The sequence below is a fragment of the Anabrus simplex genome, chromosome 1 (assembly GCF_040414725.1).
Source record: "Anabrus simplex isolate iqAnaSimp1 chromosome 1, ASM4041472v1, whole genome shotgun sequence".
Classification (NCBI taxonomy): Eukaryota; Metazoa; Arthropoda; class Insecta; order Orthoptera; family Tettigoniidae; genus Anabrus; species Anabrus simplex.
Genome location: NC_090265.1, coordinates 257,452,654 through 257,473,550, shown reverse-complemented (window position 1 = coordinate 257,473,550; position 20,897 = coordinate 257,452,654). Strand labels below are relative to the sequence as shown.

The 20,897-nt window shown below is 37.9% G+C and overlaps 1 protein-coding gene across 2 annotated transcripts in view; it reads right to left on the bottom strand.

Moving 5' to 3' along the window:
- Nucleotides 1-20,897, bottom strand: part of Droj2 (DnaJ heat shock protein family (Hsp40) member A4-like) — a 136,185-nt gene that overhangs the window by 89,891 nt on the left and 25,397 nt on the right. For both annotated transcript variants that reach the window (XM_067159380.2, XM_067159375.2), the window contains exon 2: nt 3,636-3,777. In XM_067159380.2, the coding sequence (XP_067015481.1) occupies nt 3,636-3,767 (132 nt within the window). In that variant the 5' untranslated portion in view covers nt 3,768-3,777. The remainder of the gene's footprint in view (nt 1-3,635; nt 3,778-20,897) is intronic.

Genomic DNA, 20,897 nt, shown 5'->3' with positions numbered 1-20,897 from the left:
TTTCCACTCTCAAAGAAAACTCGCTAAACCAAGGATACAAGCATGGCCTATGTGTATAGTAGCCATGCAGCCAGTGATATAAGGAACTGATAAAAAGTGAAACCACACAACCGCCTGGTGCTGTACATTTGTAAGCCGTCACTAAAATGCAAATATCTCTAAAACCGAGGAATTTTTACATAAAACTTTGTATCAGTGTTTAGAAAGCCTCAACCTTTCGTATGAGTTTTTTTTTTTGCTACTTGCTTTACGTCGCACCGATGCAGATAGGTCTTGTGGCGACGATGGGACAGGGAAGGGCTAGGAGTGGGAAGGAAGCGGCCGTGGCCTTAATTAAGGTACAGCCCCAGCATTTGCCTGGTGTGAAAATGGGAAACCACGGAAAACCATTTTCAGGGCTGCCGACAGTGGGGTTCGAACCTACTGTCTCCCGAATACTGAATACTGGCCGCACTTAAGCGACTGCAGCTATCGAGCTCGGTGAGATTTATTTTTAAAAATGACATTTTTTAGTATAATCTACTGTATGACCTCTGCTTAAAATGTTGTTAGAAGAGCTATCAAGGTCATATTTGTGCACTACGAAATCATAATGCTTCAGTAGAAGACTTTAATACATAATAACTCCTAAAAAAGTTCCCGTCTTATCACAACATACCGCCACGCCTGCAGAGTTAGTTCTGTAAACAATATTATAGTTACAAAAAGGTGCAAATACACACAACATTTTTGGGATGTAAACTGAAGAACACTATATGCTGTATGTTGTGGTCATGAATAGGGCTGAATTCATGCAAGTTTTTTTAAACAAGTCTGGGAATTTAATGAATTTGAAAGTAAACATTACTTTTTATTAGTCAAAATTGACTGCATAACACAATGAATATAATTCTGAATTTTGTTATAGACATTAAAATGTAAGTGCTTACCAATTGTGACAATCTAATGCCAAGATTAAACTAACGAGTTTCTTCTTCACTGTATTATTACGAAGCAAGTCCCCTTATCAACTAACACATCAAGAGGCGCGCTATTATAGTAATAGCCACGTAAGGCAATACCCCAGAAAGTAAATATTGCCGCCCGATGCTCTTCTCTCTTTTTGTAATGGCTGATCACTGCTGCCAACCTGCCTGGTTACATATTAAAATCACCAGACATCGCAACTTCAGTGTTTATTTTATCTTAATTTAAGACAGTGAGAGTCAAAACAAACTCAGGCTAGTGTAGTTCAGACAGTGGTAGGCAAAATGCATAGGGTAAAATATTGTTTCAATTAACCTCCCAAAATAACTTGTCCAGCTGGACAATATTCCTGGCCTACTGTGCAAGGGTCCGGTATTTTGCCTTGGCATATGCACTCAGTTTGGTCCAAGAATCTTTTAGGAAGGGATTTGCTGCTTTCAAATGCGCACTGAACATTAGGTCTGGTCCCCATGGTTTGTCTTTGCTTTGGTATACTGCAATAGTACATGTAATATTTCCTAACATAGCACGTTGGCCTGATAATCCACATGATATAGCGACTGAATTTCTAATGAAGGGTGGCTTTCCTTCTGTGTGTGGATGTGTTGACGATACTCTCGTTAATATTGATGCTCCTACTGAGCACGGTGTTTATGTTGATAGACATTGGCATCATTCTCTCAATATTATGGTGATTAGTGGCGCAGACTTGACCTTCTACAGTGCTAATGCCAGTTGACCGGGTAGCGCGCACGATTCCAGGGTCTTCAGAAACGGTGCCGTATGTAGACGTTTTGACTCAGGTTGGAGGCCGTTCCCAGGAGCTGTTATATTAGGTGACAGTGCCTATGGACTAAGAGTGGCTATTACCCCCTCTTATTAGAAATCCTGACGATGCTGTTGAGCAACGATTTAACAAGGCACATAAGTCGACACGGCGTATTGTTGAGCGGAATTTTAAAGGAACGTTTTCCCTGCTTAAACCACTTAAGATTATGTCCAACAAAAGCGGAAAAGGTGGTCTTAGCGTGTATTCCATTGCATAGTATTGCACGTAAGGTTGGAAGAGAAAATCAAGACGACTTACTTACCGGTACCTTAATGGATGAAAACGAAGACCCTTGGAAATGAGACACCCAATTTAGACGCCGTTGCTAAACTCAATTCGTTGTTGAGATATTTTGCTAACTGAACTGAACAATATCTGTTTCTATACTAATAACATTCATTTTTTATTTTACTATACTATATTGCTACTAATCTACATACAATAAACATTTTACTATGGAATTTAAGTTCAAATCAATCACTCGGTACTTTCATTGGCTATGTATTCATCTGTATTGTAGACAAAATTCTGCGAACCAGAAGCTGCAATGTCGCTACTAAATTCTGAAGGTGGTATCTCAAATTCCCTTTGCAACTTCCTGTGGTAAATTTCCACACAGAAGTTCCTGCCTCAGTTTTTTTTGTCACCATATCTTCTTCAATGTTAACAATAGGACGTGGGGAATTTGATAGCTTCCTTTTCTTTCTCCCGGTGTATTTTGTAGGTTTTCGAGGTTTTCGCCACTGGGAAGTTCAGCAGGAGTCTGTATTGGCTCCACGCTCGCTTGATCTTCCATACAGCTTTAAGGAAGATTCAACCCGTCTAAAATGGCCGAATCTTTCTGCAGGATGTCAAAGATAGCAGCAGCATCCACCTCATCCAATTGTTTATCTTTCCCTCCTTCACTTCCAGTTTTCTTGGCATTATCTCTTTTGTCTAAAAGCGAGAATTTAATGCTTCAGACGTGATATATAGGTAAGAGGAAATCATTACATATATTCTTCAATCACTTCTACATTACAATTTTATCTAACATGCTGCATCGACATATGTGAGGTTATACAAATTGATTTAAGCGATACATTCTCGATTAATGCATTTAATGAAGACTTAAATATTTACTTACTAGTGCACAACATTTCCATAATCCAAATAGATTATCCCTCGCGTACATCCAAGATTTTCCAGCTCCAGCTAACTGCAAAGACTGAGCTTTCTGTAGAACTTCAGTCCAAGCAGATCGCTTGTCGTGTGATAGGTTATTTTTGAAGTTGCCAAAAAGAATGTTCCGTTTCTCCTTGACAGCTTCTAACACCGCTAGCTTCTTGTAATTTTCTTTCTTTCCCATGATTAAAACTTTAAAACTGCCGGTACTACAATTATCGTCAAATTCACCGTGTAAAATTAAGTATTAAAATCGTGGAGTGTTATACAGTTTGACCATGGAATAAACATGATCGGTTCAATCATACGCAAAGACTTTTCACTTTGCAAAGAAATTGAAAAGTAATACCTACATCATGATTTGTGTAATGAATGGAAGTTTACCATGCAAGTAGTCATTTGTAAGTGTAAAGGCAACCTTCTAATATACCATGGTTAAGCTGCAACACTGGAACAAAATATGTCCCCCACCCCCCCACAATAACCACATTATATTGGGCTTATACTGTAATAAAAATGACAAAATTAAAGCCCTTTCTGTCTTTGTCATACATTCAAGATCTGCATCATTAAAAGAGTTAGTACAAACAATATTAAATCGCCTACCATATGAAAAAGCTATTTAAGAAAAGCCAAATTTTATCAACACCAAATGAAAATATCTTAACAAGCTTACCTTTTCTCCTTCATTCGGATTCTTGTCAGGATGGTATTTCAAAGCTAATTTTCTGTATGCTTTCTTGAGTTCATCAGCAGTACATGAGGGCTTCACGCCCAAAACATCATAATACGTTGTTTCCTTTACCATGTTGGAGTATCTGAAAAGAAGGAAATGGTTTTGCAATAATGATCAGTATAAATGGTAATAGGAAAGATTCATTGGGCCAATGACCACCAAATATAAGAAAAATGTCTGCAAACAAAGTCAAGTCATTACATGAACAAATGTTCATAGCATATGTAGTGTGGAAGTGGGACAGGTTCATTAATGCATTTACAAGCTGTGCAGAAAGTGCGGGTGGTAGAACAGAGGCATGAAGAGTCTATAAGAAGACTCCATGGTGGAATAAGAGTAAAGTTAGCAGTGATAAAGCACTGCAAGCATGGAATACAGTGGAACCTCTATTCTCAGTTTTTGGAGGGACCACGGAAAGAAAAAACTTACAACACGGGAAGACTGAAAATCCGGGAACCAATGAACCAACAACAATTCAGCTAAACATCACAAAAAAGAAATATGTATACAGTACTTCTAATCTTACAAGCACCCCTAAACCAAACCAAACTACAGCCCCAATGGGCCTTCTGCCTACCAAGTGACCACTGCTCAGTCTGTAGGCCTGCAGATTACGAGGTGATGCAAGGTCAGTGCGACAAATCCTCGCGGCTGTTACTCCTGGCTCTCTAGACCGGGGTCGCCATCTCACCATTAAATAGCGCCTTAATTAAAGGTAATCGTAGAATGAGTGAATATGGAGCCAGCCCTCATATCCAGGTAAAAATGCCTGACCTGGCCGGCAATCTAACCTGGACCCTCTGGGTGACAGGCAGGCAAGTTTGACCGTGCAGCCGGCTTCAAACATTACCGGTATGAGACTTAAAAATCTCAAAACTTTACATTCAGTTTTACAGGGGACATCTTCAGTTTCCTCTGAAAACTACTTTCAGTTCAGCAACCTTGATCAGTCAAACTGTTCAAAAAAACCTAATAACAAGACAAACAATCGACCAAAAGTAGTTTTCCTGTAGTCTAATAAAATAAAGCGTATGGATACACAAGCGCCCAACATGATGGCAAAATACATCTTTAGGCCTACACTGACTTGTAAAGGTAATGTTGAACTCAAGAATATGGTTTCGAATGTAAGTATCGATTCAAGTTCTTGAATGCATTATAATCACTTCTGACCACCACTAACCACAACCAAATTGAAAAAAAATCACCAAAACTTCCAAAATTATGGTTATTTGCGACATTGAGGTCAGCTGGAAAGCGCGTCTGATGGACAAGTCGGTAGAGTGTGAAATAAAACAAAGTTTTTTAAGTGTAACGTGCACAGATAAAACTGGTTTTTACATCATTTTAACACACACACACACAATGTGAAATTCCCAGTCTTATATTAGGACCAAAACAGTAATAGGCAATCCCAAAACCTCCAATGGCTTTATGTATGTACTGTGCAACATCTGTTCTGGTCTTGATAACAGGTAATCCTATACGATACTGAAATACTAAATCTGTTACTTAAGGAGCAGTTTCCATTCCTGCCTGAAAGCTCAGCGACTATACAGTGCCCTGACGGAAGTGCCGACAACCTGTTTGGTGATACACTCAAAAAAGTAAAAAAAATAAACATCTAACCCTGGACATAATGTAGACGTTTTGCAAGCAAGAACACTTGATGAAACTCGTTCCGTCTTTAACAAGAGCTGTTGAAATGCACTGTCTCCTAATTATTGTGGACACACTCTGCTTTATGATTTAGATTCTCTAAACAATACCACCCGAATGCGATGTTAAGAAGGTCCCTTATGTAAGTTCACCGCCGATTGCTTTTCCGGTATAGTACGTCCTCAAATTACTGCCATGACGAGACGTTAACACCAGGATCTGTAAGTATGCCGTAGCTGTCCTTTAGCGAGATACAGTTTCTTAAATAACGCGTGATCGAGGATTTAGCATTGATGGGATTGAAATTTCTGGATGGTTGATACAGGAAATCTTTTCTTCAGATAATGCAGGATTTTTACAACGAGATTTAATTAGGATGATTGCGGGACCATGCAACTTGAACGAATAACAAGGGAAAACATAAGCTTCCGATAATGTATAACTGAGGTTCTACTGTAGATGGAAAAGTAACAAAAGAAAATATTTGCTAACCGAGGTGCGAGGAAGCAGTTTGAGAAAACACAACATAATTACAGACCAGTCACTTTAGTATGTGTTACATGTACAGTAAGTTGTGGGAAAGCATTCTTTCCAATTATATTAGACAGGTTTGCAAAATTACTAAATGGTTGTGATGGAATAAGCTAATACAAAAATCACTTATTCAATTATGTCATTTTACTCAACTGTTTTTTCATTCATTATTTCTTCAATTAATCATTCAAAATACCATTCACCAATCGAATAGCAAATGCTTTTGAAATAATTGAAAGACAAGCGATGCAAATGTTATTAACTCATCAACCTTACCCCAGGGAAATCATCTATCTCCATTACCTTACAAGAAGTGTGTTGTTGCAACAATCTGTCTCTGATACGCCTTCAGAAAATACGAACTCGTGCTCTGCACGTGAATGAGCCGTGCACTCACATGCCATTACTTAAAATGAAGATAATATATGGAATCATGTGCTGATGTGATTATGCAATGCTAGTGTTGAGTACTTGGCTCACCAAATTTATCAAGTAAATTTAAAATTACCAGAATTCTCTAAATGGCAAGTCACTATCTTTGAAATGATGTTGCCAAACAACTTTGGGACAACCCAGGTCGCTAAAATGGGTAAGACTGATATAGCAGTTCTTTCCCCAGCCAAGAAAACTTGTAAAGGGTTAATACGAAACCATAAGGTTTTAAAGCAAAAGAAAACTTGGCGATGTTGATTACTGTTTTAAGAGGAAGTACAACTGGGCAACCATCCTTTATTAATACTAATCAGAGGAAAATACTGGAAGTTGCCTGACACTTTGAAAAACTAAATTGTCGACCAAAGAAGGACACTGGCCATTAAAGGTATGGATATGAAAGACTCCTTAAGGCCTCTGAATCCTAATACAGTTAGTGTAAAAAAGAGTTGACTAAGGAAAATTTATTAGGATGAAAGTAAAGAGCCTGGCACAAGCAAGTGGAAGCCATGTCCGGACTCAGCCAATGGCCCCATGGTTGCCCCCCCCCCCCCCACACACACACACACACACACACACACACACACACATGTATTTAGGGTAGCAACCCAGGTAACAGATTCAATACAAGAGAAATCCACAGAAAGCAAAAACATAACAAGCAATACATGTAGCTCGTAATACATGACTAACTTCGTGTTTAGTCAACGCGAAATACGCACTACAAACCACGAGTTCACGACTGACCGCTCAATTACGTAGGCCACAGCGAGAAATAACAGACGGCACACAGCCAGCTGTGGACCAGCAGGTGGCTGTGAAGTACTGGCAAGTGCTCTGATCTCCGAGAATGCTACACTTTTCATTAATAATTTTAAAAAATACGGCAAGAAATGTTTATACTTTTCAAGATACACTGCAAATCTACAGGCCAAAAGCTTTCATCGGAATGCTTTTACGGTACCAACTGGTTCAGCTGTTCTCTCAAATTCGCAGTAACAAAAATCAGCCTAGTGTTTTAAATATAAATATTAAAATATTTTGCTGTCATCTTAAAGCTAACAATTTATTCCTTCCCTTTCACATAAAATTAAAGTACATACCCCCAAAATACAGATATGTCAAAATTACACTCCTGACATTTACCGATTATAATTCCGCTGGCTATAGTTGTGCATACTCCTCCCAAAATGAACCTATAATATGCTGTCATTCAGAACAAGTTCCGAATTTATTCGTGCACCAACGTTGCATCGACACATTGAGAAAGTTCGTGACTCGCTGACTATCTTTTGAAACAAAACTGCATTTAAATTGAAAAATATGAAAATTAATATTCATTAAATAAAATACACAATCGTCGGCCCTTCTACTCACACTTCTTACCTGCTTACTTACACATACGTTATTTGATGGGCGCCAGCTCCCACTCGGTGCAGCAATAATAGAATGAGAATCTTGACAATCTCTAGGGTGTGGGGTAATAAGCTTACTTATGACAACATACCATATAAGTTGTGGGAAAAGGAGATTGGCGTTCGGTTTCCCCATTAAATTTAAGGTTAAGAAATTTTACTGTATAAATAAAATGAAAGATTAATTTGATAGAACAAAATATATTCTTGAATTTGTATATAAAAATAGTAAGTCTTGTTGCGATAAAACAGATGAGAATATGAAATTATGACATAGCAACTGAAAGAAACTAGGCATGAATTCTAATTCTTCTTGACCGGACATTTAACAATTTATATGAAATATATCCCTCACTGGTTCACTTGACTGTACCTTCAAAACTCAGTGTAATTACGACGTATTCCTTAGATCGGGTGTTTACTGTAGATGATTCACGCCTAATTTGGTGATTTATCCATGTGACTGCTTCTTGTCCATATCATATGACTTCTTGGTAAATCTGTATGATATGACTTCATTGCAAGTGTATCCTTCTATGGCTCCATGGTAAGCCTTCCCGTCCGTATCTTCAACGAAGTGACCGACCAACCGTGGCCTCACTCACTCAATTACCAATGACTAACGGCTCACTGAGTCTTCTCCATCTCGTTCAGTTAATGGCCAACTGTGGCCTCTCCTTCCAGTAGAATAATGACTGACGCTACAAGATACAGCCACCTTTTATAGACGTTGGTTGACGCACCTACATAACCTCCACAAATAACTATGATCTACCCCCACCTCATGACAAATATTACCTACAATGGTGAAATAGCCTGGGGTGGCCTGGGTTACTCAAAGAAACTGAGCTCAGCGCTAAATAAGCACGATGACGTAGCCATGACTCTGCATTTACTCCAGCAGTATTGCACAACGTAGCAATGTCATATCGAACATCTGATATATAACAATTCTCACTGTACATGTTTTTAGTGTTCATCTACACACACACACACACACACACACACACACACACACATATGCATACATTTAACTACAATCACGCAAGCGACAATCATTGCAGAATTGAATTGAATAAGAATAATACAATAATAGTAATCTCACAGATAGAATAATACGGACATAATAATAATAATAATAATAATAATAATCTTGTAACAGTATTTGAACCGTTACACTACTACCAATGAAAAATCTGATCATAAAAACAAGACTAGTTCGATGAAAGTAATTCAATATTTTACTATTCAAAACTATTAAATTACAGTAGCAAGCCTAAAAATTAAAACTTGAAGCTGAATTCCAACGTATCCAAGATTTTAATATTAAGACACCGATAAGTTTTAACTATAATTACGATGCAAATTTTAACATAGAACTCAACTTACAATTGTTTTTAATAAACTAGAACTTTGAGAAAACAATTTTAGCCAAATTTTCAACATTTGAAGATACTGTTTTGGGCGTCAATATCTTTAGAATTAATGGTTACTCCAATTTTAGTATAGTCATTCATATTGTTAAACTATTAATGTGTTCTTAAATTCCTATGTTTATACATTTTATTACTTAATTTTATAATTATAATTAAGCACAGATTTGTCAAAGCAAACCAAATATGACAGGTCTTAACCTTGAGATGATTATATAGGCTGAGGATGCTTGAAATTCAAGTGAAACATCTATATATATATAAAATAACTTGTCCTGACTGACTGACTCATCATCGCCGAGCCAAAACTACTGGACATAAAGAAATGAAATTTTGGGGATATATTCATATTAAGATGTAGGTGCTCGCTAAGAGAGGATTTTTGGATATTCCTTCTCTAAGGGGGTGAACTTTTAAAATGAGTGTATCTACATCGCAAAACTTTAAAGGTTTACAGATATAAAAATTGGTATTTAGAATCTTCTTTAAAAATAAGGAAACACGTATTTTTTTATTTTCAGAAAATTCCAACAGGAGGGGTGAAAAGGGTGAAAATGGGGAAAAATGGGTTGAATGCCTTTAATCAGGATACCGGTACTTATATCTCAGAAACTGAAGATATTACAGACCTGAAAATTGGTACTTTTGATCTCTTTTAAAAATAAAGAAACACGTATTTTTTTGTTTTTGGAAAATCCAATTAATGGGAGGGTGAAAAGGGGGTGAATTTTTAAAATGAGTGAATCTATATCTCCAAACTTTTAAAGTTTGCAGATGTAAAAATTGGCATTTAGAATCTTCATTAAAAATAAAGAAACACGTATTTTTTCGTTTTCGGAAAATCGCAATAGGAGTGAAAAGGGGTGAAAAAAGGGTTAAATGCCTTTAATGGGGCTACTTATATCTCAGAAACTGAAGATATTACAGACCTGAAAATTGGTGTTTGGGATCTCCTTTAAAAATAGAGAAACACGTATTATTTGTTTCTGGAAAATCCAATTAAGAGAGGGTGAAAAGGGGGTAATATTTTAAAATGAGTGTATCTATATCTCAAAACTTTTAAAGGTTATAGATGTGAAAATTAGTATTTAGAATCTCCTTTAAAAATAAAGAAACATGTATATTTTGTTTTCGGAAATTCCTAATAGGAAGGGTGGAAAAGTCTGAAAAAGTTGTCCAACGCCTTTCATGAGTCTACTTATATTTCAGAACCTGAATATATTACAGATCTGAAAATTGGTGTTTGGGATCTCCTTTAAAATAAAGAAACACGTATTTTTTGTTTTGGGAAAATCCAATTAATGGGGGGGTGAAAAGGGGGGTGATTTTTTAAAATCAGTGTATCTATATCTCGAAACTCTTAAAGTTTATAGATGTAAAAATTGGTATTTAGAATCTTTCAAAAATAAAGAAACACGTATTCTTTTGTTTTCGGAAAATCCCAATAGGAAGGGTGTAAAAGGGTGAATAATGGGTTGAATGTCTTAAATGAGGCTACTTATATTTCAGAACCTGAAGATATTACAGACCTGAAAATTGGTATTTGGGATCTACTTTAAAAGTAAAGAAACACGTATTTTTTCGTTTTTGAAAATTCCAAATATTGGTGGATGAAAAGGGGGGGGGGGGGGGAATTTTTTAAAATGAGTGTGTCTACATCTTAGAACTTTAAAATTTACAGATGTAAAAATTGGTAGTTAGAATCTCCTCTAAAAATAAAGGAACACGTATTTTTTGTTTGCTGTAAATCGCAATAGGTGGGGTGTAAAAGGGTGAAAAATGGGTTTAATGACTTTAATGATACATATATCTCAGAAACGAAAGATATTACAGAACTGAAAATTTGTATATGGGATCTCCTTTATAAATAAAGAAACGCGTATTTTTTAGTTTTTGGAAAATCCAATTAATGGCGGTTAAACAGGAGTGATAAATTGGGGTGAATTTTTTGAAAGACTATATCTACAGAATATCTTGGAAATGTAAAATGTTACAGACGTAAAAAGTGGGTGTTTGGAATCTCCTGTAAATGTAAAGAAACATAGGTGATTTGTTTTTGGAAACTCCACTTAAGGGGAACTCAAAAGGGGAGAAATTTTAAAATGAGAATTTTTACAGAGTATCTAAAAAAACTTAGCATGTTACAGAAGAGAAAAATGGTATTTTTATCTCTATTAAACATAAGGAAACGTGTATTTTTAGTTTTCGGAAATGCCACTTGGGTGGCGGGGGGGGGAATGTGACAAAATGGTGTTGAATTCTTTTAACGCTACTGATATCTCACAAATGAAGGAATTACAGACGTGAAATTTGATATTTGCAATCTGCTTTAAAAGTAAAGAAACACGTATTCTCGGAAAATCCAATGAGGGTGTGTGTGTGTGAAATAATTGAAAATTTAATTGACTTAATTGTATGAGAATACATACATCTAACACAAACAAAAGCTGTTACAGACGTGAAAATTCGTATTTGGATCTCCTTTAAAAACAAAGAAAAACGCGTTTTTGGGAGGAAACCATCTTGGAGGGCGGGAGTGTAAAGGAGTTGAATTCCTTTCATGAGGACACATAAATCAAAAACTGAAGAAGTTAGAGTCGTGATAATTGGTATTTAGCAGATCTTTTACTATTAAAGAAACACGTATTTTTTGCGGGAATATTCACTTAGTGGGGGGGGAGGGAGTAGTATGAAATGAAGTGAAAAAATAAATTATTTTTATGGGGATACTTATATCTCAAAACTGAAGGTAATAGACGTGAACATTGGTGTTTGGAATCTCCTTTAAACATAAAGAAACAAGCCTTCTTTTAATTTTTTTTTGGGGAGGGGAGTGGGTGTCTGTAAATAAACTTAACGGTGGTGGGGTGTAGAAGGAGGTGAAATCTATTGATTTTACTGTTCTTAATGTACTTATAAGGATCCTCCGTTGCTCAGGCGGCAGCGCGCCGGCCTCTCACAGCTGGGTTCCGTGGTTCAAATCCCGGTCACTACATGTGTCATTCGTGCTGGACAAAACGGAGGCGGGACAGGTTTTCCCTGTCATCAGCCATTCCAGCAACACATAATAGTAATAATAATAATAATAATAATGTTCCGGACCGTCGCCAGTTGTGCGGACTGCGCTGGAAACGGCTCCTGGACTGTTAATGACTAAGAATGCAGTCCGGCCGCGGGTTTAGTGCCGCCAAGGCACCCAATATGACACCACGCCGGTTCTCCTGAAGGATTTTATCCATATTAAAAATGATTATAGGAAAATATGGCAAAGATTTAGGGACCCAACTGACCGGGAGGAATACCTGAGGCTAGCCCGGGAAGTACGAAATCGATTGCTGGAAAGGAAGATTGAAAAATGGGAGGAAACATGCCGAAATCTAATAGAAAACGAGTCAGATCGGGAATTTTGGTGGATTCTCGCCGAAAACGAGTCAGATCGCGAATTTCGGCGGATTATATATCTAAAACAATAAGCATTCAATTATAAATTTCAGTATAATACCGTAGCGAAGCACGGGTATCTTGCTAGTGTCCCTATAAAATAGTGTTGTAGAATTATAATCTAACAACATAATACCAATTGTATTGAAAAGGTGGAATAAAAAAATCACAATATTGTAAGCATATTAGAGCAAGTTCAATACGGGTCTAATCATGAGATTAGTTACATGCAAAGTACTACGGTGTCGATCTACCAGTTCAAAGTTTCAGAACTATAATGACCAGGCTGCAGACAACTGTAATTATTCTGTTCAAGTGTGCACACTGCTCATTCCAATCACTGCCTCAGTAGGGATCGAATAGCTGAAATACTATGATGATCCAATGTGTTACGTACCAGTAGTATCAGAAAATTTATGAACCAGTGGAATGGCATGCCAAAGAAGAGACAGATCTAACTCTCTAGCTACTTCCTGCCAACATGCAGGCAGGCTGTTATACTCTATGCGCAACAGTAATCCCATCTATTGGAGATAAACAGCAGCAGAATACACAAAGCACATCACAAACAATGGTCAATGTAATGTTATTGTTGATCAATTTTATGGAGCTATCTATATTTGAGGCCTTCACATTTAGTTTTCTTCCAACTCTGTGATATTAGAGCATCTAATATCAACCGAGTCCTTTCTTTCATGACTCCCTCGTGTTATTCAAGCGATCGTTCCGTCATGACTTTCTCATTCTTATAATCATCTTCAAAATTTAATCTCCATCACCACCAATATTATTATAGTTGGTACGATAAAACTGACGAAATAAAGAATCAGAAATTGTATTCTCTATAACTTTTGGTATGTAGTACTTTTCGACATGACCAGTACGATAGGTAATTAAAAATTAAATTTTTGGCACCTTCCCCTAAATTAATATTTCAAACATACATACATCATTATAGACTGTTATGCCTTTCAGCGTTCAGTCTGCAAGCCTCTGAGAATTTACTAAACGTCGCCACAATCCTCGATTTGAAACTAGTATTGTGGCCTCATTTAGTTCTATACCTCTTATCTTTAAATCGTTAGAAACAGAGTCTAACCATCGTCGTCTTGGTCTCCCTCTACTTCTCTTACCCTCCATAACAGAGACCATTATTCTCCCAGGTAACCTATCCTCCTCCATACGCCTCACATGACCCCATCACCGAAGCAGGTTTATGCGTACAGCTTCATCCATCAAGTTCATTCCTAAATTAGCCTTTATCTCCTCATTCCGAGTCTCCTCCTGCCATTGTTCCCACCTGTTTGTACCAGCAATCATTCTTGCTACTTTCATGTCTGTTACTTCTAACTTATGAATAAGATATCCTGAGTCCACCCAGCTTTCGCTCCCATAAAGCAAAGTTGGTCTGAAAACAGACCAATGTAAAGATAGCTCCCAGACGAAACTGACTTCCTTCTTACAGAATACTGCTGATCGCAACCGCGAGCTCACTGCATTAGCTTTACTACACCTTGCCTCAATCTCACTTACTATATTACCATCCTGGGAAAACACACAACCTAAATACTTCAAATTATCGACCTGTTCTAGCTTTGTATCACCAATCTGACATTCAATTCTGTTGGATTTCTTACCTACTGACATCAATTTAGTCTTCGAGAGGCTAATTTTCAAACCATACTCACTGCACCTATTTTCAAGTTCCAAGATGTTACACTGCAGGCGTTCGGCACAGTCTGCCATTAAGACCAAGTCGTCAGCATAGGCCAGGCTGCTTACTATATTTCCACCTAAATGAATCCCTCCCTGCCATTTTATACCTTTCAGTATATGATCCATGTAAACTACAAACAGCAAAGATGAAAGATTACAGCCTTGTCTAACTCCTGCAAGTACCCTGAACCAAGAACTCATTCTACCATCAATTCTCACTGAAGCCCAATTGTCAACAAATGCCTTTGATTGATTTTAATAATCTACCTTTAATTCCATAGTCCCCCAGTATAGCGAACATCTTTTCCCTCGGTACCCTGTCATGTTTTCTCTAGATCTACGAAACATAAACAGAACTGCCTATTCCTCTCGTAGCATTTTTCAATTACCTGGCGCATACTGAAAATCTGATCCTGACAGCCTCTCTGTGGTCTGAAACCACACTGGTTTTCATCCAACTTGATCTCAACGACTGATCGCACCCTCCCTTCCAAGATGCCTGTGAATACTTTGCCTGGTATACTAATCAATGAGATACCTCGATAGTTGTTGCAATCCTTCCTGTTCCCTTGCTTATAGATAACTGCAATTACTGCTTTTGTCCAACCTGAAGGTACCTTACCAACACTCCACGCTAATTTGACTACTCTATGAAGCCATTTCATCCCTGCCTTCCCACTATACTTCACCATTTCAGGTCTAATTTCATCTATTCCTGCTGCCTTATGACAATGGAGTTTATTTACTATCCTTTCCACTTCCTCAAGCATAATTTCACCAACATCATTGCCTCCTCCCCATGAGCTTGACTGTTTGCAACACCACCATGATGATTTCCTTTTACATTGAGAAGATGTTCAAAATATTCCCTCCACCTCTCCAATGATTCCCTGGGATCTGTTATGAGTTCACCTGAATTACTCAAAACACTGTTCATTTCCTTTTTCCCTCCCTTCCTAAGATTCTTTATTACTGTCCAGAAAGGTTTCCCTGCTGCTTGACCTAGCCTTTCCAGGTTATTACCAAAATCTTCCCACGACTTCTTTTTGGATTCAACAACTATTTGTTTCGCTCTGTTTCTTTCATCTACGTACAAATCCCTGTCTGCCTCGGCCCTTGTTTGGAGCCATTTCTGATAAGCCTTTTTACGTTTACAGGCTGCTCTCACTTCATTATTCCACCAAGATGTTCGCCTTTTCCCATCTTTACACACAGTTGTTCCTAGGCATTCCCTTGCTGTTTCTACTACAGCATCCCTGTATGCCACCCATTCACTTTCTATATCCTTAACCGGCTTACTGTCTACTGTTCGAAACTTCTCACTAATCATATCCATGTACTTCTGTCTAATTTCCTCGTCCTGGAGATTTTCTACCCTTATTCGTTTGCAGACAGATTTCACTTTCTCTACCCTAGGCCTAGAGATACTTAGTTCACTACAGATCGGATAATGGTCTGTATCATCGAAAAATCCCCGAAAAACTCGTACATTCCTAAAAGATTTCCTGAATTCAAAGTCTGTTAAGATATAGTCTATTATGGATCTGGTACCCCTAGCCTCCCATGTGTAGCAGTGAATAGCCTTATGCTTGAAGAATGTATTCGTAACAGCTAAACCCATACTAGCACAGAAGTCCAGCAAACGCTTCCCATTCCCATTAGCTTCCATATCTTCCCCACATTTACCAATCACCCTTTCGTATCCTTCAGTTCTATTCCCAACTCTCGCATTGAAATCACCCATTAGCACTATTCTATCCTTGCTGTTGACCCTGACCACGATGTCACTCGATGCTTCATAAAACTTGTCAACTTCATCCTCATCTGCACCCTCACATGGTGAATACACGGACACAATTCTTGTCCTAATTCCTCCCACTGACAAATCTACCCACATCATTCGCTCACTTACGTGCCTAGCAGAAACTATGTCGCGTGCAATGATATTCCTGATAAAGAGCCCTACCCCAGACTCTGCCCTTCCCTTTCTAACACCCATCAAGTACACTTTATAATTTATCTCTTCCTCCTTATCTCCCCTTACCCGAATATCACTTACTCCTAGCACATCCAGATGCATCCTCTTTGCTGACTCAGCAAGTTCTACCTTCTTTCTTCCATAAGCCCCATTAATATTGATAGCTCCCCATCGAATTCCATTTCGTTCGCCAAGTTGTTTCCAAGGAGTCCCTCACCTGTCAAATGGGAGTGGGACTCCATTACTCCCATAGGTCCGAGGCTTGCTTAAAGTGTTCTGAGCTCTGTAAATTCATGAAGCAGGATGCTGCCCTACTTGCACATAGTCCAAGTGAGGATCTCTCCTCTAACGGGTTATGGACCACTGGTGAATCGTGTAGTCCTAGCCGCCTGAGCACAAGGAGGGCCGTGACTCAGAATATGTCCGAGATGCCCACTCCCATTCCATAGCAACTGGTATCCCGACTCTCAGGACCACTTACTAGGCCACTCAGCCGTTGCCCATGGTTCACGAACTAGGACGTGACTACAGTAACCCACAAACATTTCAGACAGGGCGAATAAAATTATTTATAGCATAGACTGTAGTTCTTTATTCCTCCAACTTTACATAAAATTTTGTTCACGCATTTTATTGTACCTAGGCGCTGATATGGACTTAGCAACAAAAATCCAAATCCATGAATATCTTATCACAGCCATTACAGTAAAAATTCACAAGACATAAATGATATGAAATTTATCAATATTTAACTTTAGTTATGTAGTATTTATTGATAGGGCCAATAACAAGTATTTGAGAATTAAATTTTAGGCCTTCTCCTAAACTACCATTTCACTCAGCATGAATAAAATTATTTATGGTCTAGATTGTAGCGACTTATTCCCCGACGTTATATACCAATTTTCATTAAATTGGCTTCAGCCGTTTTCTCGTGATGAGCGTGCATACATACATTACGGAAAATTAAAATGTGCATTTCCCCTTGTTACTGTGGTCATGACCAGTCCGGACACATTCTTTTCAAATGCTGTACAGAAAAACTCATTTTATTTATATTGAGATAAATTAAAATTAGTCAGAATTGTCTCCAAATGGCTCCTACAATCTCTAGAAAAGTCACTAGTCATCATTTAAATTCTGTCATGAAATAACTAAGACTCCATATCTAGCAACTAGTCTCTAGAATCGACCAAAGAGATTCGACGAGAGATTGACAATCAATATACGCGTCGCGATATACAGGTTTCAATAAACATTGCATATTCGCGCACATTTCTCGATATTTCGTTTGAAAGCGGCCAAAGAGGGAAGGACTTCCGGCCACTGGCGCAAAAAGCTGAAATGGCGGGATTTTAAAACAAATGTTTGAAGTTCACAAAAAAATCTAAAATAGGGAGAAGTAATAGAGTAATCGGGAGGCGAGAGAAACTATCAAAAATCGAGTCTCCCGCCTAAATCAGGAAAGTTGGCAGGTATGCGCCTGTTATCTCCCTTGTTTATTTACCTCCGATAGTGTAAATATGGCTAAGTAAATGAAAGAGGATGAAATGCGCAATGTTTTAACATTTAGTAATTCATTAGAGATTTATCATCCGATGACAGCGACGACTATGCATCTTCTGACAGTGATATTTCTGCAAGTCCGCTGCCTAGGCAATGCCTTGTGACAAATGTATATCCGACACAGGTAGGAGTAATTCCAAGTAGCTCTGATAGTGAATGCGAACTGACAGATGATTCCTCAGATCCTGTTTATAGTTCTAACAGTGACTGGAGGTTACAGGTGACCCAAATAATCTGCTTAGTACCGGCTTTGGTTATCACGAACTTCATGGACCAAAACATGTGCTCCCTCAAAATTCTACACCATTGGCTTAGTTCTAAATGTTTTTTAGCATCTTCCACCTGAAATCATTTGTAGTTGAAACCGACAGATATGCAACTAATTTTCTCCAGACCCATACCAACCCCCTGTCACCTTGTAGAGATGAAGATTGGAAAAAAGACTGGAAAAATGTCAACTCAGTGAAATGAAAGGATTTATTGCCCGTCTGCTAAACATGGGTCTCCGACGACCCACTGTTGCATCATACTGGTTTACTACCCTGTCATAGCTATTGCCATGGTTTCATGAAATGTTCCCCAGAAATAGTTTCCAATTGATCCTGAAATCTTTTCATCTAGTTGACAATAAAGATCACCCTACTCCTGGACAATCCGGCTATGATCCATGCTCCAAAATTCAACCCATAATACACCATGCTAATTATGTATTTAGATTATGTTATATTTCCCATCAGCAAATCTGTCTACGAGTAGTAGGCACAAAAAAACTCTGCTTATGCAGTATTTACCAAATAAACATTGCTGGGGCATAAAATTTTGGATGCTATGTGATTCAGTTAATTATTGTTCAGCATTTTTTATATATATCATGGTGCAAAGCACACTCCCAGTGATAGGGCAGATGTTCAAAAGCATGGGCTAGCTCATAAGTTGTTCTGAAATTATTGAAAATGGGGAAATTATCTGTACAAAGCTACCATGTTTTTATGGATAATTATGGTGTATGTATGGGGTAAGTTTCAGGTAGGGAAAAGAAAGTTCTTTTGGCAAAGTCCAGTTCTTGCAGCTGCTTTTAGAGGAAAAAAAAAAAAACACCACAGCATTCTGTTTTATTAGTAACAACACACAGTAAAGCTGGAGATTCAAACTAACCGTGTCCATCGTGATGATTGTAATGTAACCAAACCTATCATCCACTCATACAATAACCACATGGGGGCAGGGGGAATAGATACACGAGACATGCTACATGCCTACATGGATAAGAGGCACACAGTCAAGTACTGGAAGAAAGTATGCTTCAACATATTTTCGAGAATGGTTCTGAATTCTTACATAATTTATAAAGCAAATCTCCCTACCAGTACTAAGCCAATGTCATGCCTGGATTTTACCATAAACATTAATTCCTTAGATGAGCGGCTGCAACAAAACAAACTTGAGTGGTGCAACTATCTTCAGGAGATCGAGCAGGAGATTGAGAAAATGATGAGAGATGACTGGAAGCTGCCTGAGAAGAAGCAAAAGGACCGTTGTGTTTGCAGCACCAGAAGCTATCCTGGGGTTGGGAAGAGGAGAAAAAGAAGTGTGCATGAATTGTGAAAGATGAGTTCATAGGGAGTGCTCTCCTGACCACAAGTATTGTAAGTAAAGAGAGGTCATTGTGTATTAAACCCAAGTGTGCATAGTTTTGTATAAATTAGTCTTTTCTTACAAAATTGTACAAAAATTATTTTAATCCTAGTCAATACTACCTATTTTACATCCAATTAAGACGAAACTTCACGCAGACATGTTTCGACCTGGCATTGGGTCATCCTCAGTAAGCCATGATGAATTAAAAACATAAGAAACACACAAAATGAAATGTTAGTTAAAAAGTTTTTAAAAAGCATGATGAAAGTTAAAAAACTGAAATGATTAAAACAGTCTTGAGCTGGAGGTCTTTCTGTTTCAATGTTTCAGCAACGATCAAGATTTCAACTTGTGAAGTTTCATCTTCATTGGACGTAAAATATATATTGCTGACTAGGAGGATTCAAATGATTTTTGTACAATTTTGGAAGAAGTTCAACTGTCAATACGGATTTAACCCGAGTTTTTTTTTTGCTAGGGGCTTTACGTCGCGCAGACACAGATAGGTCTTATGGCGACGATAGGATAGGAAAGGCCTAGGAGTTGGAAGGAAGCGGTCGTGGTCTTAAGGTACAGCCCCAGCATTTGTCTGGTGTGAAAATGGGAAACCACAGAAAACCATTTTCAGGGCTGCCGATAGTGGGATTCGAACCTACTACCTCCCGGATGCAAGCTCACAGCCGCGCGCCTCTACACGCACGGCCAACTCGCCCGGTAACCTGAGATTCATAGTCTGTACTAGTCATTCTCAAAAACTCCCATCAGAATTACACAAAACTTCATTTTTTTGTTCAAAATTAAGTGAATATTCTCACAAAAGGCACCCATAAAAAAAAAAACACTATAAAGAAAATGAGGTCAAATTTGAAATTCTTCAAAAAATAAAATTTCAATCATTTTTAAATTAAGAAAAAATATTGCAATTATAGTGACACTCATGTTCTCTATTCACCTGTGTACTGTGAAGAAAAACAGAACAAGGATTTACCTGCAAAAAAGGATTTTTTTTAAGTGTATGCATTTTCAATAAAATTGTCTTGGCATTCTTAGTGCAACCACTACAATTACAGCCTGGCATCAGAAGGGTTAAGGATTAATAACTACTGCTTCCAGCTTGAGAGGTTAATAGTACAAAATCGTTGCCAACATTGCCAAGCTATATGAAGTCACTTTGAAACAAATAACATTAATAGGTGTACTTCAGAGAATTACTAGAGCCACGCTGCTTTTACTTCCCCCCATTTTTTAATTAATTTCTGATGGAATATGCGGTTTAAGAACAGCTTCGAAGAAAAAGGTGAATTTGCTCCATATATCGCCGCCATATAGCAACTCTATGTATCTTCTGAGCAAAGTTTTAACACAGAAGTGATAGATCTCTGTTATACCG